Source organism: Zootoca vivipara, chromosome 4 (genome assembly GCF_963506605.1).
Source record: "Zootoca vivipara chromosome 4, rZooViv1.1, whole genome shotgun sequence".
Lineage (NCBI taxonomy): Eukaryota > Metazoa > Chordata > Lepidosauria > Squamata > Lacertidae > Zootoca > Zootoca vivipara.
The window spans coordinates 66,566,325-66,593,235 of NC_083279.1; the positions used below are offsets into that span (position 1 = coordinate 66,566,325).

At 39.6% G+C, this 26,911-nt stretch overlaps 1 protein-coding gene across 1 annotated transcript; it reads left to right on the forward strand.

Annotated features, from left to right (window-relative positions):
* Window positions 1-1,745: 1,745 nt before the first annotated feature.
* On the forward strand, window positions 1,746-26,911 carry CIP2A (cellular inhibitor of PP2A). Its single transcript, XM_035116262.2, has 21 exons — window positions 1,746-2,257; window positions 4,132-4,279; window positions 5,912-6,024; window positions 6,868-6,962; window positions 8,354-8,450; window positions 9,503-9,625; window positions 9,897-10,042; window positions 11,516-11,591; window positions 12,391-12,615; window positions 13,590-13,749; window positions 14,538-14,679; window positions 17,326-17,425; window positions 18,298-18,416; window positions 18,581-18,773; window positions 19,874-19,948; window positions 20,041-20,151; window positions 20,518-20,714; window positions 22,162-22,275; window positions 24,161-24,243; window positions 25,111-25,250; window positions 26,356-26,911. Exons 1-21 carry the CDS (start codon window positions 2,156-2,158, stop codon window positions 26,524-26,526), a joined length of 2,730 nt encoding a protein of 909 aa, XP_034972153.1. The 5' UTR covers window positions 1,746-2,155; the 3' UTR covers window positions 26,527-26,911.

The window sequence follows — 26,911 nt, forward strand, 5'->3', positions numbered from 1 at the left end:
GGCTTACTTCCAACACATAGTTTTTCACTGCAAAACACCTTGTTCAATTTACTCTTTTGTACACATTACAATGTCAGAAGTGGGTGGAAAATATGTTAGCACCTAGCTTACACAGGATTTAGCACTTTCATAGTGGTTGTTTGTTTTAGCATGTCAATATCATTTTAAAGTTATCTTTGCCCACAGGAAATAGCAGTTCTTATCTATTTGGGGTGCCTCTACTTATTTGCTCCAGATAAGTCCTATTATAGTGATACTATCCCAGGCAAGGCTGGTTAATCTATTGAGCTCAGATGTTGCTGCACTACCCCCCCCCCCAAAAAATTCTGATTGTTGGCCATGCTGGCTAGGACTGATGGGAATTGGAATCCAACAATACTGGGAGAGTCATAGGTTTACCATCCCTGATCCAAGGTGATACTTCCTGCTGGAACAGAGTTAAAGTAGCTACGGTATGTAATCACCAAGTCACACAGCCACCATGTCAGAACAATACATAGTTTCATCTGCACAATAAAATTTCAAAATTAAGAGTTCCTGTAGCCATGGAAGTAACCCCACAGATGTAGGGCATCTACACAATTTTAAAGACCATGGGAATGGTATCTGGAAGAAGAGAAGAATGCAGAAACTGAAATAACAAGTAGACATGGAAAGTGGATTAACTGGCCAAGGGAGAGGAGCCCAAAGCTGTCTCTTTGGGGCTATCGAAAGAGTTAGCCTTAGGCTCTAGCAAACACCAGAGGACCCTTGTAGATTTCCTTTTTATGATTATATGAAGATAGTAAGCAACCATAAGAGAAGCAACCTACCTTGCAGAACAGTACTGTCAATCAATGTACCAAATATCAGAAAGGGCAAAATCAGAACAAAGTTCTGTGCAACAACTTCAGGAATAATTTCGACACATGAAAACTGACCAGGAGAGAGAAGATGGACAGCAAATGTGAGCAGGAAGTTTTACAGTTGCTAGCAGAACATTTCATTCAAATTCACTCAGATGCAGTTTTTTATTGTAACGTTAGAGGATTTCCAAAAAATGAAACACCCCCCCCGTCATCTCCAGGGAAAATTAAGAGCTTGCACCGTCCTGAACATCTCTGCATGATGTTTTGGGTTTGTGAGGTACATTTAAGTGTTTCTCTTTATGCCTCTCGTTTTCCACAATTTGTTTATACTTTGCAGCAAAGTTTATACTTTAAGTCCACCTCATCAGTTGTATGCAGCAAGTCACCTGAACCGGTATATGCATGGCGAATTATAATGCACTGTTGTGTTTACTGCACAAGCACAGATCTGGATTTAGGTTTGATGAGGCCCTAAGGAAGCTACACAACAGAAAACACTGTTGCTGTGTGTAGGTTTTGTTTGTTTTTTATCTTAAATTTTGGAAATGTACATCCAGTGCTTTTTTTTTCTTTAATTTTTTGGGGGCCTCCCAAGAGAGTACAGGAGAGCCACAGAGCAGCATCCTATCTTGATGCAAACACACAAACCAAATTGGCAGGACACACGCACGCACAATAGGAAACGGGCCAGTTCGCCGCTGCTCGTTGCGATGTCTGTACAGCCACGTTTCTTCCTCGGCTATTATCTTTTATTTCCTATCGGACAGCTGCGCCCACCCCTGACCAGCGCGCATCCGCCACGAGAGCTCCCACGCGAGGAGAAAAGCCGCACCTCACGAGCAGCCACAGGACAAAAATAGCGCCGCTTGTGACCCTTCCCTCCCAGCATGCACCGGGGCAAGGACTGCTTCGCTCTCTCGCTCGCCCTGGTTCCCACAGAGCTGCTGCTACCGTACTACGCAGCAGAAGCTTCGCCACAGGGCGCGAAAGAAGCACGTCTTTCACCGCGGACGGATATAACTCTGCCCCGGCCGCCCACTCCGTCTAGCATCGATTTATAGGCTACGGGGGGTGTCTCGTTCTATTCTTTTCTTGTCCTCATTCCTCTCCCCCTTCGCCCTTTCGACGAGAGGACTTCAACGGCTTTCCTCTCCAACCTCCCGGCATGCACCGGGGCTTCCGGCTTGCGCCGGGGACTCCTCCTCGCGTCAAAATGGCGGCCAAGGCGCCAAATACGATTTTCTGACGGCGGGGTTTGAGGCGCTGCGAGGAAAAAGGTCCGCGGCGGCAGCTGGACCGCCAGCGCTATGGACGCGCCGGCTTGTATGAAGTCGCTGCTCCTCGCGGCTTCCCAGTACCGGGCTGCGCGGACCCCGCCCAACGCAGCGCTGCTGCAGCGGAGTCTGGAGGTGAGAGCAGCCGAGCGGACCTGCTCCGTGTGCGGCTTACCGTCTCTCGGCTCGGCTGGTCGCGGGTGCCTGGCCGGGATTTGACGCAAGCGCTTCTTCTGTGCGGCTGGGAATGCCCCCTTTCCTGTGGGATTTCTGTTTTTAGGAATGTTCTCTCGAAAGCAAAACAATAGCAGCAGCAGCAGCAACACAAACAAACCCCGATGCGCACAGCGAAAAAGTGCCTTGCAAATAAAGCGGCCTAGGCAAACTTCACCTGTGCAAACTTCACCTGGCAGTAAGCCCTATTTGGAGATCGCGGGGACCTAGAGTGCAATTTTCTACATTATGTGAAAAAGTGAGAGGTAGGGGTGGAGATTGGAAGCGGGGAGGGGAAATACACCCCCGTTTGATTTCTACTGGTTCCTTAGCTGACAGGCATATAAAAATGGAAAGCTTAATGCTGTGTGGCACTGCTGTTAAAGCAGGGATGGGGTCCCAGTGTCCCTCCAGGCAAAGCTGAATTCCCACATATGAGGGCTATAATGGTACCTCATAAAGAGCGTATGATTCTGAAACCCCTTAACTCAGGATCTCATCACGGGCTTTTTCTTTTATTTATTGCACTTTATTTTATAGCTTGCTGTATTCCATGGACTTGGAATAGCTTACATAATTCCCCCCTAAATGTTAAAAGCCCTGATCTGTGGGATTCACAATCTGAACCTGGTCACACACTGTGGTCGACTATGGAGACTGCTCTGTGTCCTTTCTGTTTCAGAGGTATGGAAGGTGGTTACAGGGGAGAGGACCACCAAACTTATGGAACTTAATCTCTACTGAGGCTCCCTTGGATTCTGAAATAAATCTATACAGTACAGGCAATTTACACAGCGGTTACGTTCCAAAGCACCACACATTTAAGTGAAATTGCATATATTGCATGGTCACACACATCAAACACGTCTAATATGTTTGCTGCCTGTATACACTTGTATTAAAAAAGGCATTCAGAATCAACTGATTCGCGAAATTTTGTTTAGGTGCTAGTTCTGATTGCTTTGGCTTTCTGATTTGTTTATTTTATATTGCTTTACAAACCTCTCTTGATGTTCAGAAAGGTGGAGGAGATAAATCTAAAATAGGAAACATCAATATTCATTATTTATCTGAACTACATTTTGTTTAATTGTAACCTTGACCCACTATGGAAGAAGGTGCTTATCCATAGGCCTTTGGCAGTTCTTGTAGCACTGGAGCCTATATTGCCTATTTTCAGTTGGAAGCCACTTGGTTAGTTTTTTTAATTAATTAAAATGCATAGAACAAGTCTGAAAATTGTAGTTAATAAGTCTGTCGAATTTCCACCAGCTCCCCAATTCTGTCTGCATACAGTATTCAAGTTAGAATTCTTGCAGATCTTCTACCTTTAGCCACTCCTCAAAAGCCCCAATTTTGTAAGCATCTAGGTTGAAGTGTTCTTCTGAGGGTGCATTCACAAGGACACACAAGCATTTTGTTCAACTGTCATACTTTCGGAAGATGCTGTTAACATGTTATCTAGCTCTGGTGTGTTTTTACTACTCAGAGGTCTTTTTAGAAGTATGGTAAACACATAACATATAGTACCGGTAAGCTTTTGTTTATGTATTTGATTATGTACTTATTTCAAAGAATGGTCTTTGAAAAGAATGGCTCCACTCTAAATTACCGTAAGCCCTGTTAAGTTCTATTGATTTTTGCAAGAGAAAGTTAAGGATATTATGTCTTTGAACTCACTTTCAATGAAGTGAATAGTTTACTTAGCTTTGTGGAATACTGCTGTGTATTCACTAGAGTTCTACCGTACTATTTAGCTTCAGTTAGTAGTTACCCTATTAAATATATTTTTCCAGGTCATCTCGGGATTGAAGCTGACAAGATTTTTTGCATCGAACCAGATTTTACCAAGTGAATGTCTATGCTGCTTAGTGGAACTCATTGAAGATCCAAATACAAGCCCCCAGTTAACCCTGAATGTCCTAGGCTTGCTCTCTCAACTGGGTAAGCCTTAAATACATTTGAGTCGCATATCCTGAGCTGTTTAATGCTTTATCGGTCAAGATACTTCATAATTACAGATAAAATGTAGTGTAAAACTTATGATTGGCTCTGATTTCTTGCATACTTTTGTATATAACTTACTCAGACATCACACTAAAATGTAATGTTTGAGTGTTCTGATCGTCATAACCAAGATTTCTTGGGTGGTTGTTTTTTTAAAAAATATTTTTTAAATATTAATTTATTGCTTTTGTACAGCTCATGAATACAACAACTTAGTTATTGTAAGAAAAGCAGGAATACAAAATCAGTGTCTGAACTTAGTAATGCATTGGATGAGGTCAATAAACAATCCTAACAAGATGGATGTGGATGGGTAATACTTGGAGTCTAGGAAATTGGTATTCACTTGCTCTGGATTGGGAGCAGGTACACAGGGTGGGAGTACTCCTTGATCCATCATTGTCACTTGATATTGCCTGGAGTGCCTTTTATTACCTATGGCTGGTTCATCACCTGTGACAAGATAGCTTTGCCATGCTGATCGCCACTCTATTAGCCTGGTTGGAGTTCTATAATGCGTTGGGGCTGCCCTTTTAAGAGTATATGGAAGTGCATAACTCAGCTGCTAGAATTTTGACAGGTTTAACCAGAGCTGTTCATATTTCACCTATTTTGAAAGATCTACATTGTTTTCTTATCTGCTTCCAAGTCCAATTAAAGATGCTGTTGCTTAACCTTGTAAGAATTGGAACCCACATTCTGGAGTGCTTTCTTCCGTACCAGCATCCCCATGTCTTATCTTCTGGAGAGGCTCTGCTCCAAGTACCCTCTCTAGTAGAAGTATGTTCCACAAGGAGAAGGCTCTTTTTTCAATGGTGCCACAACTTTGGAATGGCCTCCTTACAGTGGCATGGCTGGCACTGAAATTACAAGCTTTGGTGCTAGTTGAAAACCTTCCTCTTTCACCAAGCATTTTAAATTTTAGGTGACATTTGGAATTGTGCTGTGTTTGATCTTTTATTTTATTTTATTTTACTTTGTTTTGTTTATTTTTATTTTTACATTGTATTTATAAGTTGTTTTGAATTAATTCTATTCACACTTTTGTACTGGTATACTTACACAATAAGGGACACAGGCGGCACTGTGGGTTAAACCACAGAGCCTAGGGCTTGCCATTCAGAAGGTCGGCGGTTCGAATCCCCACGACGGAGTGAGCTCCTGTTGCTCAGTCCCTGCTCCTGCCAACCTAGCAGTTCAAAAGCACGTCAAAGTGCAAGTAGATAAATAGGTACCACTCCGGCGGGAAGGTAAACAGTGTTTTCGTGTGCTGCTCTGGTTCGCTAGAAGAGGCTTAGTCATGCCGGCCACATGACCTGGAAGCTGTACGCCGGCTCCCTCGGCCAGTAAAGGGAGATGAGCACCGCAACCCCAGAGTCATCCACGACTGGACCTTATATCCCAGCACATTTCAGGAAAATCTAAAAAATAGGTTCAAAGACTCTTTATTAAAATATAATTAGCTGTTGGATGGAAATTTTGCTTTAATAACTTTCTGAAATACTTTCGAATTGCCTTTGTTCTAGAAATGTTGCTTCTAGTGATTATGTGTATCTGTTTATATTTTAGTTTTAGATAATGAGATCAGAGAAGCCCTTCTGAATACTTACAATTTGTGTAGTGTCCTGGCAGGTGTGATTCATCGAAGTTCTATCAATGCTCTTGATCCAGTATTATTACAGGTAACATAATGTAATGCTTAATAGTTCATATAGTGGGAATTCTTTTTTGTAAATAATGTAAAGCTTTAAAATTATTAGATATAAGCAAGCAAGTGGGTGAGAGAGGCCAGCCAGTCCACCAGCCCTTGCAGTTGGACGGACAAGTGGGAGGCCAGGCAGGCTCTGTGCTGGCCTTTCTTGTGATTGCTGAGTGCAAGGCCTGCCTGGGAGCTGAGTGTCCAGTGCCAAAGGGGAGCCTTTCCAGCATGCAGGCCTGGCAGCCCCTGCTGCTGCCACTGCAGCCTCCCAAGGTAAGGTGCTGGCCTCACGTTCACCTTTGGCCAGTCTCTGTTGATCTACTTTGGCTGAGGGCACCCTCTTCCCAGGCCCCTGGCAGGTGGCATGAGGAGGTACCTCTCTTTGGGGTTGGAGCGGGCAGCTCAGAGACCAGGAGCGGCTGCCTGGAGGACTCCCAAGGAGAGGGGAGAGGAGAGGAGGCTAAGGGAACACTTCAAAAGCGAGGGTATTCAAAAAAAAGGGTGAGAGGCTGCCAGCTCTGAAGTCAAGGGGTGACATATTTGGGCTCCTGAGTCCCACAGGGGTGCCACAGAATGAATGTAGATGGTCAAGGGAGCTGTGGACTCAAAAACTGTGCCTTAACCTACTGATTACTTGTATAAACTGAATTTTTAGAAGACTATTAATCATCAAGGAGAAATGATTTTAATAGTTTTGAAATAGTATATTGTCTAGTTCCTAATCTGAAAATGGAATGCAATGGCTCTAATACAAATAAATACTTTCCTAATATCTAGAAAGTTATATCTTTTAGTTGTATCATAATTTGTTTTTTTCCCCCTCAAGAGTATTCAACTGCTGCAGAAATTGACCTACAATGCAAGAGTATTCTATAGCAGTACTAATGTTGATGACTTAATTTCATTTCTTATGCATCATATGTAAGTACCTCATAGGATTAAATCTTACTCAGTAAGGCTACAGTTGTATACTTGCTCATCTTGGAGTAAATCCTGCTGAGCTGTTTTCAGGGAGGTAGTTAAGGCATTGGGGCAGCAAGGGAGAAAGGGCAGGTGCATTTTAAGGAACAGAAGACTGTTAGACTGAGGATGATAGAACAGGACGACCAAAGATTTTCCAGCAGAGGTGTATTCATAGAATCATAGAATTGTAGAGTTGGAAGGGACCACGAGGGTCATATAGTCCAACCCCCTGGAACACAGGAAACATTTGCCCAACATGGGGCGCACATCCACAACTCTGAGATTAAAAGTCTCATGCTCTACCGACTGAGTTAGGAGATGGGAAGATGGGACAGAGGTAGTGTTGGTGGGTAGATCTGAACTTGCAATAAGCAAGCAAAGAGAGATTAAACTCCCTTCCCTCCTCTCCACTTCCCAGGTGGTTTCATAGAATCATAAAATCATAGAATCTTAAGAGTTGGAAGGGACCCAAGGGTCATCTAGTCCAACCCCCTGCAATGCAGGAATCTCAGTTTAAGCATCAATGACAGATGGCCATCCAACCTCTGCTCAAAAACCTCCAAGGAAGGAGAGTCCTATGCAGATATTTGTCATACCCACTCCTGTTTAGTTTCACCACCATCCATTCTAATGACTGCTCCGTTAATCCAACTTGCATAATCACTACAGAGGTAGGTGGCAAGATTGGCAATCTCTTCTATTGTTCCCAGGCGTCCACAAGGAATTATTTGGATCATTTCTTTCTCAAACACACCTGTTTAGTTTCAGAGGAGTGTTTAATTGGCCACCTTCAGGTCAGTCTCTAAAATGCACTAAAATAAAAGTAGCATATGTATTTGGGCAGGGGAATAAGACATATAAATTTTGTTTTCAGTAAAAATAATAAAGATAATTACACTTGGGTTTTCATTCTCCTTAGTGGCTTCTCTTCTGCAAGAAGTGCTAAGTCCTACCACTAAAGTCATTATGACACCAACAGCTGTATGTGGGTGGGCAGGCTGATATGTGTTTTGAACGGCTTATGCTGTAATCCTGTACACACTAACCTTGGAGTATGTCCTGTTAAACTCAGTGGAGCTTATTTTTGTAGGATTGCACTCTGTGCGTAATTATAAAGTGAGCAGCACATAGTTTAATAAATGATAGATATAAGCATACAACAATTCCAATACAGTGATTTACTTGTGTTCTGCATGTGGGATCATTCTACTGATTTGGATAACAAAGTGAAAGTTGATCTGAGGGGATAATGATTAACTTGAAGGAATCAGTTTTATAAGAAATGAAGTATGGAATTGTAATAAACATGTTAACAAAGTAGATTGCTTTATAATGGGCTTTTATTTTAGTCAGTCTACAGAAGATGAGTTAACAATACCATGCCTAGGACTTATGGCAAATCTGTGTCGACACAATCTATCCATTCAAGCACATATTAAGTCATTGGTAAGAAACTTTCTTTATTGAAATCTTTTTGAAGACAGGGGAAGTATAATCATTTGAGTGTGTGAAACTTTAAGTGAGCAAGTGGGAGTTGATTCTTTCTCTTGATCTAATATAGCAGATGAGCACAACCATTATCTCCAAAGAACATGGAAGAAATTAGAATTTCAAGAAATGGCTTGGTTAAACTGGGGAAATTTCCTTCTGTATTTACATATTTAGCAGAGATGGTAAATACATTTCCTGTGTACCTTCAAAACTACAGGACTATAGTCTCATGTTAATGAGCCCAGAGAAAATGATTACACTAATGTAATGCAGGAAAAAAGTCGAGAATGAGGACTTTCCACACCACTTTTGGATATGACTCGTCTAGCTTTTGATTATTTTAACAAACACTAGATCTAATTTTGGCAAAGTTCATCGGTAAAGGTGTTTTATATAGATTTCATATTTCCTCATTTTTTCTCCCTTTAGCTATGCTAATATTTCTGAAATCCAAGGACTGGGCAAATCCTCAAAAAATACCCTTCACTTCTCAGTGAACACTAACATTTTGCAATCTTTCACAAATGTATATGAATCTCATTGATTTCAGTGGAAATTTGCATATAAATAACTTCAGAGATGAAGTGTAAACATTTATTTTCTTGAGTTGGCCATCCTGGATCTCTACTGTCTTTCACACTCTAAAGGTTTCTAAACATCATTCCAAAGTAACATTAAAATAAAACATTAATGCATTATTGGTTCCAATGGATATTGGTGAAATGACATGTACATTCCATGGGAAAGCAATCTTTTAATTAATAATCTAGTGAAATGGTAAGGAATAGAACAGGCATCCCCAAACTGCGGCCCTCCAGATGTTTTGGCCTACAGCTCCCATGATCCCTAGCTAAGAGGACCAGTGGTCAGGGATGATGGGAATTGTAGTCCAAAACATCTGGAGGGCTGAAGTTTGGGGATGTCTGGAATAGAATATATTGACTTAGGCAGCAACAGGTTACACTCAAATGCAACTTTTTCTAGCAATGTTTTTTCTTCTCTACTAGACAAATGTGAAGAGTTTCTATCGTACTCTGATCAGTTTCTTGGCCCACAGTAGTTTAACAATGGTTGTATTCGCACTTTCAATATTGTCAAGTCTTACATTAAATGAAGAAGTTGGAGAAAAGGTAAGGATGTGTTCTTTTCTTCTTCTTTTAAAGAAATAGCTTCTACTTCAGGCATGTTAATCTTGCCGATAATAATATTTGTGGCAGGATGTGGAATTACACCAGCAACCTGTGCAAATCAAGTAATGCAGGCCTGTTCTACTAACTATGCATATCTTTTATAATTCAATTGAATTCTATTTATTGCTATCATATTTCAGATTTATAGGTTTGCATTGATATAACTGGGTGTGTGATGGTTCATTATTTTAAATCAGGGCTCTTTGTTTAGCTTTTCCATTCCAGAAATATTCATCAGACTTTCCAGTTAATATTCAACATTCTTGTGAATGGTGATGGAACACTAACAAGAAAGTACTCTGTTGATCTTCTAATGGATCTCCTGAAAAATCCCAAGATTGCAGTTTATCTTACCAAGTATGTCTTCAAAATAAACCTACCTACAAATATTCTTTTGGGGGCTCTCTGTTATTGTTCCTTAATTTGTGTGTTCGTTTTTGAACATTTTTCTGTCCTAAGCTCTGTAATCATGTGGCTTTAAATGTGACAGAAGCTAAGTTTTCTACTTCACAGTCTTTCCTGTAGCCCTTTGTGCATATCTGTCTATGGTGAGAAGACTGGGATTATAGGCATCCCAATGTCAGGCAAGAGGCAGGCTGGACTTTTCTCTTGAGCACTTTTACCTGTGGTGCTTCTAAATTTCAAAGTACAGTAAAAGATTATGACGGCTGCTGTTTCATTCAGCACCATTTTAGAAGATGTATTCCCTTCTGTTTGTGAAACAGCTGTGGTATCTTAAGGCCTGCAGAGTGGACATTTTCAATAATCATGCCCTTAGATGTCATTTCTCCCTCCTGCCACTGAGAAAAGCGAAAGATCTGTAGATTATCCAGCTGCCTGACATTTTTGGTGTTAGCATCCATTTTATTACCAGGATGAAGTGTCAAGAAATATCTTTATTTCCCTTCCACCAGACCAGAATATAATTTTATATCACTCTTGCCCATTCAACACATGTGGAATGTACTTAGCTTTGCCTACATTGTTATCACCTGCTAGATCTGAAATTTCACCATAATGGAATAAACAGAAAATGAAATTATGCTGCTTTTCTTTCCTATAATGCTGTAATCAACAGCACATCTCCAGCTGTATTACAAGAGCAGCAGAATCTAATTTTCAGAATAGATATTTGAAACGTGTATGGTTTCCTGAATGGAAAGCAAATAGGTTCTCAGTATTCATACTGGCATGTTTTGCTGAGAGAGAAGTTCCATTTGACCTCTCCTAGTGTTTCTGTTCAAAGTGGTCCTTACGTTGAAATTTTAAGAAGTGGTGTCTGCATTTGTTTGCTTCCCCCACCCCATTCTCCACCCCTTTTTCCTTTTGTATAACGTCTTTCAGTTTGTAAGCCTGTAGGCAGGGATACCTTGTTTTTATTGATCTTATATAAGTCTTTTTGGCTGAAGAGCAAGAAAAAATTGCTTAAATGACATCTGTGCATAGGACCGTCATATTTGCATTAGGTTCTATGTCTTGCTTAATTAGAATTGCCTTAACAACATGTAAGAATTTGAACTTTATTTTATGTGCTATGAATTAGACATTGGGATTGACACCCAGACTCAAAAACACTTGTTTGATAATATTGATTTATAGCATTGATATGCTGTGTTTGGGCTATTTTTACTCTTCTAGTTGGTGTATTAGCCCTTGTAGCCAGTCTTTCCTGGCACCACTTACTGTGACTCATTGACATTCTTCAATAGTTAAAGCTACACTATTTAAACTAAAATGAATTATGAGCAATACTCAAGAAATCCTTCTTTTGAATGTTGAGCAATGTCTCCAAAATGTATTTCAACATTTTTTTTCCTTTTAACAATGTAGATATGAACATTTTACCTCCTGCGTCACTCAGGTATTGGGTCTCCTTCATGGAAGGGATTCTGATTCTTCAGCAAAGGTACTTTACAGCTAAATATCTTTATAGTGATACGCCTTAACAGAATCCAGATACTAAGCATTCTTACATCCATCCTTAACTTTAAGTAAATGCATTGAAATATGGTGAAATACACTAATGTTGATACCTACATATTTTGGGCAGCTAGGCTTGTATGGATCATGCTGTGCTTACTATTACAGTAAGATTAAACTTTACTTACAAGCCAAGTAAACCACAATGAATGAGTGTGTGTATTCAAATAAAACAGTTTGCAGAATAGATTGCGACACACACACACACACACACACACACACACACACACATGATATTAACTCAGATCTTATATTTTCCACATCATATGTGGAAATAAGCAGATCTTTTCTAAATTGTGTAGAAAGTTACATCCTTGTGTGGGGAAAATGTGTGTGTTTGAACTGTGGCTGTGAGATTTATGCTCTGTTGGGTTCCTTCATATTTTGTGAATGCTATTTCCACCATGCTTTTATATAAGATCTCCCTATACAGGCACTGACTGACCGTAGGTCTGAGGAAAACCACATGCTTTACATGCAGAAAGTTCAGGCTCTGACATCTCCTTTTAAAGTATCCCTGAGGGCAGGAGCGAGAGAACTGTAAACATTTGGCATTTGCAGGCTGAATGGATCAGTGGTGTGTTTCCAGTATAATACAGACTTGTATATAGGAGGTCAGATTTTTGGCAGGTCCTTTGCAGTTGTAACATGGGTAAAACAAGCAGTTCATTTGTGAGATGAAACTTTCCATTCCTGTAATCTGAAAGATATTCATTTCTGCTTAGGTGTTGGAGTTGCTACTTTCCTTCTGTTCGGTAACGGAACTCCGTCACATCTTGCGTCAGGCAATATTGGAGCCAAATAAGGCAAGCTGTGGGAGCACAAGACTTGCAACTCGATCTAAGCCCTCAGAGCCATCTGTCCTCTTAGTACATTGGTCAAACCAACCTCTGGAAGCATCCGAAAACTGCTCAGCTCTTGTGTTAGAGCTGTTCAGGGAGATATTTGAGGTACCGACTTCTTTTACAATTGGCTTCAAATGTCTTCTCAGCCAGCCAGTCCATTCAATATGAAAATGAGGCACTTGCTGCAGACTCATAGCTGTGGCACACACATCCCAACCAGAAACAACTTGCTTCACTTCTAGCCTTGTCATTTGGTAATACTGTATCGTTAAGCCCTTAGCTAGTTTTGTTACTGGCAACTGTATATGAAAATAGCAAATGAAGCCAATGCAAAAATAGTTCTTATATTTTATAAATAATATCGCAAAAGGTTCGTATTTAACTTTTTAAAAATATACATGTTGCCTTTTGGCCACTTCATTAGGTTATTGCTAGCCATTTGCATGTTTTTGCAAATCAACTTGAATGGAAATTTGGGGTAAACTACCTCTATCTAGTGTTTGAGGGGGCAGTCTTTACACCTGGTGTTCTGTAGGTATATTTGCCTCACCTTGGCTCAGGGTGATTTTATGAGTAGCCAGGTTAGGACTCCTCTGCATCAGTGAAGGAAGTGAAGTCTGATGTTTCTCCCCATGGAGTGGAAAGGGACAGTATGGAAGGCTCAGAGGTAGAAGAATTGTTTTTAAAGGAAGAGGGAGAAGATGTACATGGATCCTCCAGCCTTTCTTTTCCCTTGATCTTAAGCCTCTGCTTCACAAGGCTTATGCACATTGTAATAAAATGTCTGCCACCTATAGTTTTTGCAAGTTCTTAAGCTTACAGTATAAATACCAACAGTAGTGCACTTGCCACTGTGAAATACTGTATTGTAATTAAGTTTCATCAGATTGGACTGGAATATGTTTCAGAATCTATCTTCTGTGAGAAAAAAAACTAATAATGGGAATGGTATGTTTCATGGACCTTGGTATGTTTCATGGACCTTGAGATGAAGACTGAGTGGCTTTGGATTTGAGGAGAGGGTAGTATATATTATTGGTTACCTGAGTGCCAACAAGAATGTCATTCTTCTACTACAGGATGTTATTGATACAGGGTGCAGTGCTGCAGCTGAACGCTTTGTGGATCTTCTTCTTCCTGTTCTTCTTGACCATATTCATTTGCCGGATCATGTCTTAGAAGACCTGTTGGCAAAGAAGAAGTGTGAAAGAATGATCGGCGCTGTTGATATCTTGAGAAATATCCTTGATCTACGTTCTTTGTTGTGATCATAAGCTTACCATAAAACTATACTCAGTAGTCTGTAAAATAGATGAAATACATTTGATTTAAATAATACCTGTACTTTAAACCCAAGACTTTGGGTAAACAGGCAAACTACAGAAAATATTGGTCTTAAAATGGTTCAGGATAAAATATGGTGTCTATGCATTATATTTTGTAACAGGAATACAATGTAATGGTTAAAAGGGACTTTAGAAAGGTGGTACATATCTGAACAGTGTTTGTTAAAGGCTGCTTTATAGTTTACACAACAGATGCATTTTCTGCACAAAGCTAGCATTTGTCATGACAAACATAAGTGTGAAGAGTCATATGCCTAAATATGTGAAGGGACTGTTCAGAAATCAAACAGTTGCACTTCTTGAGCATGTATTCTGTGTGTTTACACATTTTCCCTTCATGCACTGGATTTTTATTATAGAAAATGTACATCCAGAAAAGTATGTACCAAAGAATTTCATGTGTGCATAATGATTATATGATCAGAGTTTTCTGGAATTTAGACAGAAATCAAGACCAATTAGATTAGCTTAGAGCTGCAAATTTCTGTTTGGCTTTTAATACACATACACTTATCCAGTCTCTAAATTGCTGAAAAGTAATTTAAGGAATAGCATCAGCCCTTACGGACACTACTTGGAGACTCCTAGTAAAGTACAAATTTTCTCCTGCTAAATATTTCCTTCTGTAAAAAAATAATTATTATTTGTTCATTAGTCAGATTTATCCTTAACAGAACCTACCGCTTTGTGCAGAAGATACGCTAAAAATGCATGTTACTAAGGCTCTAACAGCTAACAAATGTACATCTTTAATTGAATACCACTTCACATGCAGTGGGATTGACTTTGGCTTTGGGGCAAAGGTAACGGACTCTGAACTGAGGTAAGCACATTTTGTTTAAAAAACCCTGGACACAATCCCTTAGGTTCAATCTTCTTAAGGATACACTTACATTATCTTTCTTTAGGGGAAAAATAGCCCGAACATACAGATTTTGTTCATTTACAACACCAAGCCACATGTAAGCTACAACAAGCTTGAGCAAAGCCTGGTTCATGCGGTCAAGTTCTGCAACATTTAGTTTCACTTTCTGCAAATCTTGACTGCTCATGTCCTGCAAACAGCAGGCCATGTTTTAAAACAAACTGAAATAAACTTGAAAAGAAACCAGTTTCAAACCCTGAGGTATGTAGCTGACTTTTAAAAACCATTTATTTAATAAAATACAACCAGCCAGGATCCACTGAAAGTAAAAGTAAACACTGGCAGAAGGCCTGGCTGCATGAGAGGGGGAAGTGAGCATGCCCAATGGCTTAACACTGACAGTGGTTGGTTGAGCCCCAGCAGCTGGCAAAATATCCTTGAAATTCAAGGCCTTCATTTTAATTACAATATTCTGAAGTTTCTATTTATATGGATATGCATTTGAAAGGAATAAAGGTGTTGTGTTCAAGTTTTCCATTTATACATAATTTTAAGCAGGCAAATAGGGTGGGGTGGGGGAATGTTGTAAGCATCATCACAGTAATACTGTGTCACAGCAGGCCTCTTTCAATTAAGAAAAGAACTCGAAGACATCTCAGTATGCAAGGCAGATTGACTATTACATATGCAATGTTTGATTTAAGCTCCAAGGGCAAAAGCTATGCAAATGAAAGGCCCAGTGTCAGAGCAAAGAGCAGTGTAAGATATAAATAGCTGTTCCAAAGTTTCTTCACAAAAGAAAATCTGTTTGTTACTTCATTGGTTGGTTTTTTGTTTTGTGTTTTGTTTTTGCATTTCAGTTTTAAAAAACAAACTCAAAAGTAGTTTTATTTTAAAAAAATATTTTATTGTTACAAAATTGTACACACACAAATCATAAAACATGACTAAGAAAAAATGGCGGGGTGGGGGAGATACGAAACATTATTTTACAGTACATAATAATGAGGTGATAACAGTAAACCAGTGAAATGAACTTAGAGAACACAGAGTATTAGGAGTGAGCTAATGAGAACTGCCTGCTTATCTATGCCATATTGCAAAATATGTTGCAAGTATTTCTTATATCTGAGTTGTTTGATTTGTATACAATAAACCCACAGTTTACACAGGGATTACTTTCCAGCAATCATGCCTAAAGCCAAAATCTCATATAGTCAAAACCCATTGGTTTCAGTGGCAGGTGGGGTTGCCAAAGCCTTTTTCCTGGACACCCACCCACTTTTTATTTTTTGCCAAGCACATAAAGCTGAATGCGCCCAAGATAAATGGAAGCTGCGGGCTTACAGTATTTAATAAAATAATACAATACAGTATAAAAATAATCTTGTTTTTTTCTTTCTCCTTTTGGCACCATGAATTTTTGCAACAGCTTGCCCATTATGGCCTTCTGGCGGTTCTTTCGCTACGAGAAGCCAAGTTACAGGGAACTTCTCGGTAGTGGCACCCACCCTGTGGAATGCCCTCCCACCAGAGGTCAAAGAGAACAACAATTACCAGACCTTCAGAAGGCATCTCAAGGCAGCCCTGTTTAGGGAAGCTTTTAATGTTTGATGGATTTCTGTATTTTAATATTTTGTTGGAAGCTGCCCAAGAGTGGCTGGGGGAACCCAGCCAGATGGGCAGGGTATAAATAATAAATTATTATATTATTATGGCTGTTTGCCTGACTATAATATACCAGTACAGTGGATGCTCGGGTTGCGAATGTGATCCATGTGGGAGGCACGTTCACAACCCACAGCGCCGCATCTGCGCACGTGCAGGTCGCAATTCAGCACTTCTGCGCATGCGCAAAGCACAATCTAGTGCTTCTGTGCATGTGCAAGCGCCGAAACCTGGAACTAACCTGTTCCGGGACTCCTGGGTTTGGCGCGGTGCACAATCCGAAAACGCACAACCTGAAGCGGCCGTAACCCAAAGTATGACTGTAATCAATATTCATTAATTGCAAGGATTCCCAAGTTCTGGCTATAACTCTTTTAGCTGCTGTTAATAAATGTGTTCTTAATTCCTTGCTTCTTACTTGGTCCATATCTAAAGTAATGCTTTATTTGGTTTGTCTGAGCTGTAATCTGAGATATCTCTTTTTAAAACTTCCTTCTAAAATTGTTCTATTTGTGAACATTCCCAACACATATGTTAGTATGTACCTAATTTGCCATCCTCTCCAACATAACAGAACAATTGGGTCCTTTTATTGGATGACATCAATTCTACCATATGGCTAAGTTTGCTTGCTTCATATGTGGTTTTAATAATTCTAATCACTTTTTTTATTTGTCAGCTGGGCAGAACTCTGCAGTGCAGCCAATCACAGTGGGGTTCACTGTCAGTGTTGTTGATCAATGAGGTCCATTTGCAAAGGAATAATCTGAAGCTCTTAAAGCGTCTAATTGTTCCTTTGAAGACATGTCCTTATCTGCCCCATATCATATGTCAGGTTTGGGGTAAGTGGCTGCAGTGTGTAGATGTGACATGCTACTCATTGCTGGAATTTATGGTGTACAATAACTTTTCTTTTAATTATCACCTTTTTTTCAGCAACCTTGCTGCTGATGCAATCTTAAAAACACTGGATCTTATGAGCAAGCTTAAGCAGCTGGTTTCTAACATGGAAGTCAACTTTTACAAAGTTCTTCAGGTAAGGTTTACTTGATCATTTAAATGCCTGTTAAGATAGACAGTGTACATGATTGTGCTCATTCTGTGGTAGTGACTAACGGTATCCACAGACAACATACTCGCTGCCATTCTTCAAATACGTACCTTTTCCATCATAGCCAGATTGCAATTTAGTCACACCTTTTAAAGAAGTACATGGCATGGCAGTGTTTTGAATCCAAAGGTGCCTTGTATGCATAGAAATGGCCTCTACCTCCAAACTCTCCCAATTCCCTGCTTTCATCTGTCCTGTTCTAAAGGATCACTTAACCTTTAGGAGCTTTTGTGGGTGCAAGAGGGGAGGGGCCAGGAAAGCCCCACTGTATAAGTGGAGTTTTGCTCACACTTCACTTGATTCAACATAATTGTTCCAATTTAACTTTAGTGCAGTTTTATTTTTAGAAGAGTATTGCCTATAGCACGGGGTATGCTTTTATTTATTTATTTAATAGATCTCAGGGCAGTTTACAACATAAAAATACAAGATATAAACACAAGACATATAATAAAACGAAGGACAAAAAAATCCCATAAACCAATAACCCCTCCCACAGAAACATTTTAAAGGGTCTGGGGTGTTAATCAGCCAAAGGTCTGGTTGCAGAGTGTAGTTGTACAGTGACAGCATTTGAGATCTTCCAATAGAATTGAGCAGATCTGATACTTTCCACATCTTCTGCTTCAAATCAAAATATCCCAGAGGAGGCATTAAAGGTTGAATGAAAGAATGCTTCATTAAGAATGCAACAGATAAAGTGAACGTGTTTATCACTTGTTTTTTCTTCTTGTGTAATATTTGTCTAGCTGCTTAAAATAATTGCTTATCTGCACTCACAAGTGGTTTGTGTCTAGGACCAACGTTTGGTTACACCTTTGGCTTTTGCTTTAACATCAGACCACAGAGAGCAAGTGCAGGCAGGACTTAGAATTCTGTTTGAAGCAGCACCATTGCCAGATTTTCCTGCCATAGAGTGAGTATCTTATTTTTCATCTTTTTAAAATATTGTCTTATGTTAAAAGTTTACTTTGGGCTTTTGCTGTTAGTTCTTGATCCTGCTTCATAAAAAAAGCTCTTTAAATTTTACTTGCAATTCCTTCCTGCTGATTTAATCTTATATGTTTTTTTTTAATATAGGCTTGGTGAAAGTATTGCGGCCAATAACTCTTACAGGCAACAGGAAGCAGAGCATGCATCTAAAAGGAACCACATGCAAGCATCCATTACCTGTGTTAACCCAATGAAATGCTCTGCTGCTGGTGCTCCAAATGACGATGTTGCAACTTTCAACATTCAGGACCTGATACAGAAACTCCAGTCTAGCCTGGAGGTTAATGACTTTAAGATACATAATCTTTTGAATAAAAGCAGCTTTGTCCTGGCATATGTAAAAGGCAAAACAGTCTGTTCCAATCTGATTTTTCAGGCTTCTATAGAAAGCTTTGCACAAAGGCATGATAGAGACAGTAGAAGCCCAAACTGTTACAAAGCAGTAGGTTCCATATGGGATCTGAACCCACAATGACCAGGGATTAGGCCATGCTCCACTGAACTCAATAAAGCCTATTGGCAAGTAGATTAAGTACATAACGTGTAACAGGACACTTCTGAACAGAAGCGTTCTAGATAGAGTCACTTGAAATGAATGTGTGTTCTGTAGCAGCCATCAGTATGTCACGTAAACTAAAATACTGTGGGCGGTATTCACCTAATGAGTCCCAGCAGCAGAAGCCCTGCACAAAGACTTTGACTTTCGCAACAGGGCTCCCCCCGCCCACAACCCCCCACCAAAATTGGCCTTGGTGGTAGGGCATTAGGAGAACACCTGGAACAATGCAGAGGGGGAATTGTTCCATTTCGCAAGCTGAATTGCTTGCACTAAGCAAATCTTCATCATAGTGTGACTCTGAATTCCATGATAATTTTGTTTGAAGTGTAAATTGCTTAAGATCATGGAGAATTAGTTTAATGAAATGTCAGTATATTTATATTCTGTTCTATCAAAAGTTTATTGTATTAACCAAAGGCCATAACAATCCCAACCACCACAATTTTCCACACTGAAAATTATAACATACTGTATACAATAATTACATAAAATAAGTGATCAATGATTTGAAGAAAGGCAGTCAGAATTTATAAAAAATAGTCTGTTAGCTTATACCTGGCTTAACCTCTGTTACACCTCTGAATCTCCTGCACAACTTATTGCAAGACTGTCTCTTGCAGCCAGAGCATAAAGCACCAATATATTTATATGGATTCTATATAAATCCTTTAACAATTTATATTACTGTTTTGTTAATACAGGAATGATAATCAATGTTATCTGCCAATATAGTAGTCATTTTTGGTTGCTTTTGTTGAGCTTTTCATTTGTCCAAGTAGGAAAAGTTCTGTCATAGCTTATGCTATTAACATTTTCCACAGGTGAAAGAATCAGCCACTGATGTAAGGGTGTCCGACATAATGGATGTGTATGAGCAGAAACTGTCTGCATTAGCAGTGAGTACATGTTTAATATGCACAATTTTTCATAAGATTGCTTTGTCCATACCTGTATTTCAATTTACTTTTGTTTCTGGTTTCTCTTGTAGTCCAAAGAAACTAGATTGCAAGACCTTTTGGAAGCAAAGGCTTTAGCACTTGCTCAAGCTGATAGACTTATTGCCCAGTACCGTTGCCAGAGAGCTCAAGCTGAGTCAGAGGTAGGTAAAACAAACATTTGCACAAGAATTAATTTGCTGTCTGATCATAGCTACCAGTGCAAGCTTGTTGTACATCAGTATGCCTTGTTTTTGAAAACCAGGCTACACTTACTTGGGTGGAATAAATACTGGTACTGTATTAAATTTTTACATAACGGCAATCCTTTTGCAGTCCACAATACTTGAGGTTTCTAAAGCCTTAAAATTTTAACATTTATCCAGTTTAAGAATAGCTTGGTGCCCTTTGGAAGTTACTGATGGAATGTAGACTTCTCATTGACCAGACCGTGTTCTTTAAGTGAGCTATGGAATGGAGCAGTAAACATAAGTCACTAGTGAAATACATTCTCCTTGTCTTTCCAAAAGGCTAGAACACTTGCTGCAATGTTGAAGGAAACTGAACGAAAAAATGAAGAACTTGAGTCATTGTTGAAAGCACAGCAAGTAGAATCTGAACGGGCACAGAGTGATATTGAACAACTCTTTGAACACAATAGGAAGCTACAGACAATAGCCGAGGAACATGAGATACTGAAAAGATCTTCCATTGACCTTCTTCAAAAGTAAGATGTTAAGCTACCATGAAAAATGTGTAAAGCAAAGCAGCAACAACCGCAAGACATACCCCAAAAATAAGACGTACTGGGGTATTGTTAGTGGTGGGAGCAGGTCTGCATGGCGCTTCTGCAGCGCGCGCCTAGCCGAGTCCCGACTGAGCGGGACCCGGCAAGGGCAGCAGCGCGCGCCGCACCGAGCCCCGACCCAGCAAAACTCTCTGAAAGCTTAATACTGGTAAAAAATAAAAAAAACTTAACAAAAAAAATAAGACATCCCCTGAAAATAAGCCGTGGTGTGTTTTTTGGAGGAAAAATAAATATAAGACAATGTCTTATTTTGTGAGAAACACGGTACACTTTGTCCTTGGCTGGTCAGGCTGAACACCTGAACAGGACTTGTCAAAAGCAGTTTTTTGTGTTGACACTTGGGCACAGCTACCAGAAAATAAACTAGTCCTTGGTGGTGAATTTGGAATATGTAAGCAATAACAATCAGATGCACAAGTAATGATGGGGGAGGGGACACCTGGCTTGACAGCAGCACATAAAGGATCTACGGTAGGGGTTAGCAGACCACAGGCTTAACACAAGTCAACAGTGTGATAAAGCAGCAAAAAGCCTAAGACAATTCTAGACTGCATCAACAGAAGTAGAGTGTCCAGATCAAAGGAAGTAATAGTACCACTCTATTCTGCTTTGGTCAGTCCCTATCTGGAGTACTCTGTCCACTTCTGGGCATCATACTTTAAAAGGGACATTGGCAAGCTGAAACCTGTGCAAAAGAGGGTGCCCATAATGATCAAGAGTCTGGAAACCAAGCCTTATGAGGAATGGTTAAGGGAGTTGGGCATGTTTAGCCTGGAGAAGAGAAGCTGAGAGGTGATATAATAGTCATCTTTGAATATCTGAAGGGCTGTCACATGGAGGATAGAGCAAGTTTGCATTCTGCTGCTGCAGAGGGTGGGACCTGAGCCAATTCTTTCAAATTGCCAGAAATGAGATTCTGACTGAACATTAATAAGAACTTTCCTTCATTGGAGGCTTTTAATCAGAGGTTGGTTGGATGGCCATCTGTTAGGGGTTCTTTAGCTATGATTCTTGCATTGCAGAGGGTTGAACTAGATGACACTTTCAACTACAATTCTATGATTTTTTTCCTACTGTGCAAGGTTCCTTATTGCTATATCCACATGGAAAATTAGCCCTCTTCAGATGGAAAATTAGCAGTACGGTAGTTCTCTAGGCCATCAATTGCCTTTTAGTGTAACCGCTAAAATAAGTCCTGATCACAGATTTCAAATGTTTGAAATCTGTCCACATCACACCTGTCAACACACCTGTGAACAAGTCCAGTAATTTTGAAAGTAGGAACGTTGGCACATGTTACCAGAACACGTTTAGGGAAACTGCTTCAAATTAATTATGTTTAATAATAATATTTTTCTCTTTTTAGGCATGAAACCATTGAAAAACAATATAATGAACTGCAGCTAATGTGTAATTCACTGAATAAACAACTTGAGACCATTAAAAGGCAGAATGAATCTCTCAAGCAACAGAACGACAAGTAAGTTTGGTTCTTACCTTAAGTTAAAAGGATGCTATGTTTCAATGAAAACCTTCATTTTTAATCAAAACTGCTTCAAGTGGGTTTTTTTTAACATACTTGGAAATATTCTGAAGTGTATTGTGATTTGTTTGCAGTTTTTCAAAGGTTTTGTGTGCTGCCTTTCCATGCACAGAACAATCATGAAGATGATAATCAAGCAGGTTCATATAGTTGCGTAGTAAAAGTGAAACTATTGTTTATGGCTTTTGTGGGTTTGGGGTTTTTTTTTTAATTAAGCTTAATCTCTAGTGTAATTCTTTGCAGATCATTCTGAATCTGTGTCAAATGCACAACTTGAAGTTGTTTGACACTTCTGACCAAGACTTTCAACTTCACACTTCATCCATTTCCCACATTCACAAAAGCTTTCAAAACTGTGGAAGGGCAAGAATGTTTCATTTTCCTTCTGACTATATTTATATACGAATAGATAAAAATTAATACAGTTCTTCCAACAAACTCAACAATGCAAGATAGTCCAGTTGTCTTTAGAACTGCATAAAATAAAATGATTTAGCTTCTGAGTACTGCGAACCGAAGGAAACTTGCAAACTGGGACATTCCTGTCCGCTCCTCGTCTGCTCCTCGTCTTTCTGGGGGCCCCTCCTGAACAGCGTGGAATGGAGTACTGAGGGGGGGGAGGGAGATGGTTGAGCATGGTTCACCATGGAAAGCTAGCATACAAACAAAACTGTTGATGATGGTTTGGGTCTACAGCATTAGAGATACAATTATGCTGGAAATCAGAATAGTGCATTACAGGCACACACACACCCCACTTGTGTGCTACCATATACGCTTGGCACTGGGAAAAAGTTAAAGAATTAAATTCAAACCCAGAAATGGCTGGAGACAGTTGGAAAGTCCTTGTGGCTCGCAAGGAGACCCTCCTGTGAGCGTGGAGAAGAGACTGGAGGCATAGCTGTTGCATGCAGTATAGCGCAGCAGCTTTCTCACACGTCTTCCAGCCAGTCCCAGAGCTTCAATTCCAGTTGTGGATATTTTTTGGAGAGAAAGCAGCCGAGAGGGCATTTAGAGGGTACTTCCCCTCTATGTGATTTTCACTTATGCACATGGGTCACTCGAATGTAAACCCACTTTGGGAATTTTGTGTAATAGTTTCGTAAATAGGATGCAATGGCTGAAAATCAGGTATACCTTCACCTCTCCATTCTAAGGCAGCAAATTCACATTGTTTCATCTCTGTATCTGATAAATTATATATATTTCCTGGCTCCTATCCAAACAAACGAGAATTGAAACCATGTGTTCATATAGGTATCTCAGAATTAGACTCATTTAACATTTTCTTAAATGGTTTTTGGGTGGGAAATGCCAGTTGACATTCATGGTGGTGATGGATAGGAGAAAGCCTTGTTCTTGTTTTCAGTTAAATAGATAAGATCTGTGGTTATGTTGTGTGAGTTTCAAATACATAGTCTTTGAATGTTAAGTAAGATATATATTTAAAAAATCAATCTACAGGGATGTTGTAAGTACAATTAAATAAAAAATAGTATCGCCACTGTTTTCACATGGGAATTTCTGATGTTAGGTATGTTGTTTGCAAATGTCTGTGGTGGGTGTTTTGTTTTGCTTGTACTTTGCTTTATGTCCCTTTTCTGCAATTGACAATATGGAGGAATATTATTTGGCTTACAATAGATACATGGAAATAATGAAATGCAGGAATAAAGTTGAAAAATTCATTTGACTTTCTTAGCTAATCACTCTGAATGATAGGTAAATGTTGCTGTAATATGACACTAATGATAAGGGGAGTGATTTTCTTACCTTTCTTCCATTGGAAGATCTTTAATGTTTGTACCCTTCCATTTTTCAGAACTGTCAGTCAGTTGCTAGAAACAGAAGAGCATAGAAAAGAATTGCACAAACATTTGCAAGAGAAAGATGGGAAAATATCAAGTAAGTTAGTTCTGACTTCTATAATAGCTTCACCAGGAGTCTAGTTTTATAGACAAAACCTGGAACATGTTTTTCTCCAGCTATGCTACATTCAAACCATCTTTAAATACACAGACGTACCTCTTATTTCAATAGATTGGGTGATCCTATCATTTTTGCTTTGGAGTTTGCAATTACAGCTCTGTAGCACTGTGATACTTTATCCAATTTCCTTTGCTCGCTCTGGGATTTGCTGATGTTTGAAGAACAGCATGTTCTCTCATTTAGACCCAGATTCAAACTCTCAAAATAGACCACCAAATATGCAAGTGTAGCATGCCTCTAATGGCTCATGGGTATTTACTTTGGGAAACTCCCATTAATCATCACAGTCACCTTATTGATGCACAGTCACAAGCACAGGTTTGTACAGATGTCACAACCACTTTCTTCATTTGGCCTGAGAACAATACATCCCTGCTCACGGTCTACGAAACAGCAGTAACCATTGTGGTGCTGGTTTACTGGTCATAAGGTGGTCATGTTGTAGCTACAGTAACCTGTTAGATGGAAGCAGCTTCCATTGTGTGTTCAGAGTAAATTGTGTTTGTTTAAAAAAGCACAGGTGACACATTTTTTTTAAAAAAGCTAAATATACTTTAATGGGGGAAAGCTCTAGGTTACCCCTTTGAACTCAGTTGTCTCAACTGAAAGATGTATATCTGCTTAGGCAGGCAATCACTTAACTCTGGAGCACAAACTATTAGCATTTGCTCAGTAGATGGCACTGTGGTGTAACTTTCAGTGGTCAGTGGTCGCTTTAGAGAAGTTTTGTAATTTGGCAAAAAGAAAAACCCAAACTTCTTTCTTTCATAAATTCTTCAAAAGGTTTGCAACAGAAGGTAAAGATTCAGGAAGAAAAACTTAAAGCCAGGCAGAAGGAAAAATCAGATATGGAGGAGACTGTAGACATCCTTAGAAAGGAATTGAGTAAAACGGAACAGGCAAGAAAAGAATTGAGCATTAAGGTAAGCTTTCTGCTGGAGTTTGTCATATTTGGAAAAATTCTAATGGTATCAGGGAATTAGTCACTACTGTTGCAAATAAATATTTCTGTCTAAGTGGAGTAGGTGGTGGCTGCAATGCTGTTTTTGCTTACCTGGGAGTAAACCTCGTTGAACTCAGTAAGACGAGCTTCTGCATAGTCATATTTAGGATGGAAGGATTGAGGTGTTGGGAAACTGGTGGTCCAGAAGTTGTGGGTTACCATTCCCATCATCCCTGACCATTAGCCATGCTGGCTGAGGCTGATGGGAAATGCAGTTTATCATTGAGCCTTCTGTGTGGAGCAATGGTGTTTCCCATTCTGAACCCACAGTGTAAAAATAATAAGGCCTTACTATTCTTATAGTGGGGAGGGACAGTAATACAACCTTTAGTTGAACATATTCTACTAAATCTTCCTCAACTCGCTGGCCAATGAATCGCCAAAACCTTCTGTCTTGCAATTGTGTTCCCTGCGGTGTACATTCTGTCACTCTCCTACCAAGTCCACTGCATCCTCGGCTTTCTGAACTCTCTTTCCTGTTCATGGCACTGTACACCCTTGTTTGCAATCCACTGATAAATATGCACACCTTCTTGTCAGCATCATCTGACAGTCAATTTCGTCACCAATTCTGGTCACATGAGGCACGTCTCGTGTTCTCCAGCTTTTCCCTCATCTCGTGTGGAATCCGCTGAGTATGGTGTTTTTTCTGACCAGCAATTTATTGTTTGCCCTGGACTTGCAACCACCAGCTGTTACCAGACTCTTTCTGAAGCATCACACTGTTCTCTCTGCACTATGATTCATAAATTATTTCCTACTTCCATCGTGCAACAGTCTCTAGGGCAGTTGTTACCCCAAAATATAATTAGCATGAACTATGGTTTCCAAAAACTCATCTCAAAACTTGGTTTGATTCCAATTTTCTGTCCAGTCAATTTTCTGGATTGTCCATTTAGATACCAAACCAATAAAGTTTCCTTAACTGTTCTTTGTTCTGATGTATGGATTCACCCAATTTACTAGATAGCAAATATGTATTTTAGAGAAATATGATTGAATAGTATCTTAATATATGTCTTTAGGCATCTTCCTTGGAAGTTCAGAAGTCACAGCTAGAAGGACGACTGGAAGAAAAGGAAGCTTTAGTCAAAGTCCAGCAAGAAGAGCTAAACAAACATTCTCATATGATAGCAATGATACATAGCTTAAGTGGTGGCAAACTAAATGCAGAGGCTGTGAATCTCAGTTTATAGAATTTGGTTATCTGGCGCTGCGTTTCACAGGCCAGCCAAAACTTAATGCAAGTCTCAAGTATTGTTACATAAAGAAGAAAGAAAAAAACTTTTTACTGGATGCAAACTAACTTCTGCTCATGTTGACACAAACGTCCACGTAGCAACCAGCTGCTGTGGGGGGCCTTGTTTCCTGATTTTGAAATAAATTATTTGAGATAATTTTGATACACATACTGTCACTGATAATAAGAGTTGGGTTAGGGTAGGTGATGCTGCACTTTTAGGCAAATTTCCAAGGATGAATTTTTGCCTGTTTTAAAACCCATGTATATAAAGCCCAATTGACTAACATATACACCCAGAAATTAGAAGGAAAATGCATAAAACCTTGAAAGTATATTAT

Coding starts and splice junctions, on each gene's coding strand:
- CIP2A (XM_035116262.2), top strand. CDS start 2,156: ATGGACGCGCCGGCTTGTATGAAGTCGCTGCTCCTCGCGGCTTCCCAG. Junction 18,774..19,873: donor AACTCCAGTCTAGCCTGGAG/GTTAATGACTTT, acceptor CATTTTCCACAG/GTGAAAGAATCAGCCACTGA. Junction 20,152..20,517: donor GAGCTCAAGCTGAGTCAGAG/GTAGGTAAAACA, acceptor TCTTTCCAAAAG/GCTAGAACACTTGCTGCAAT.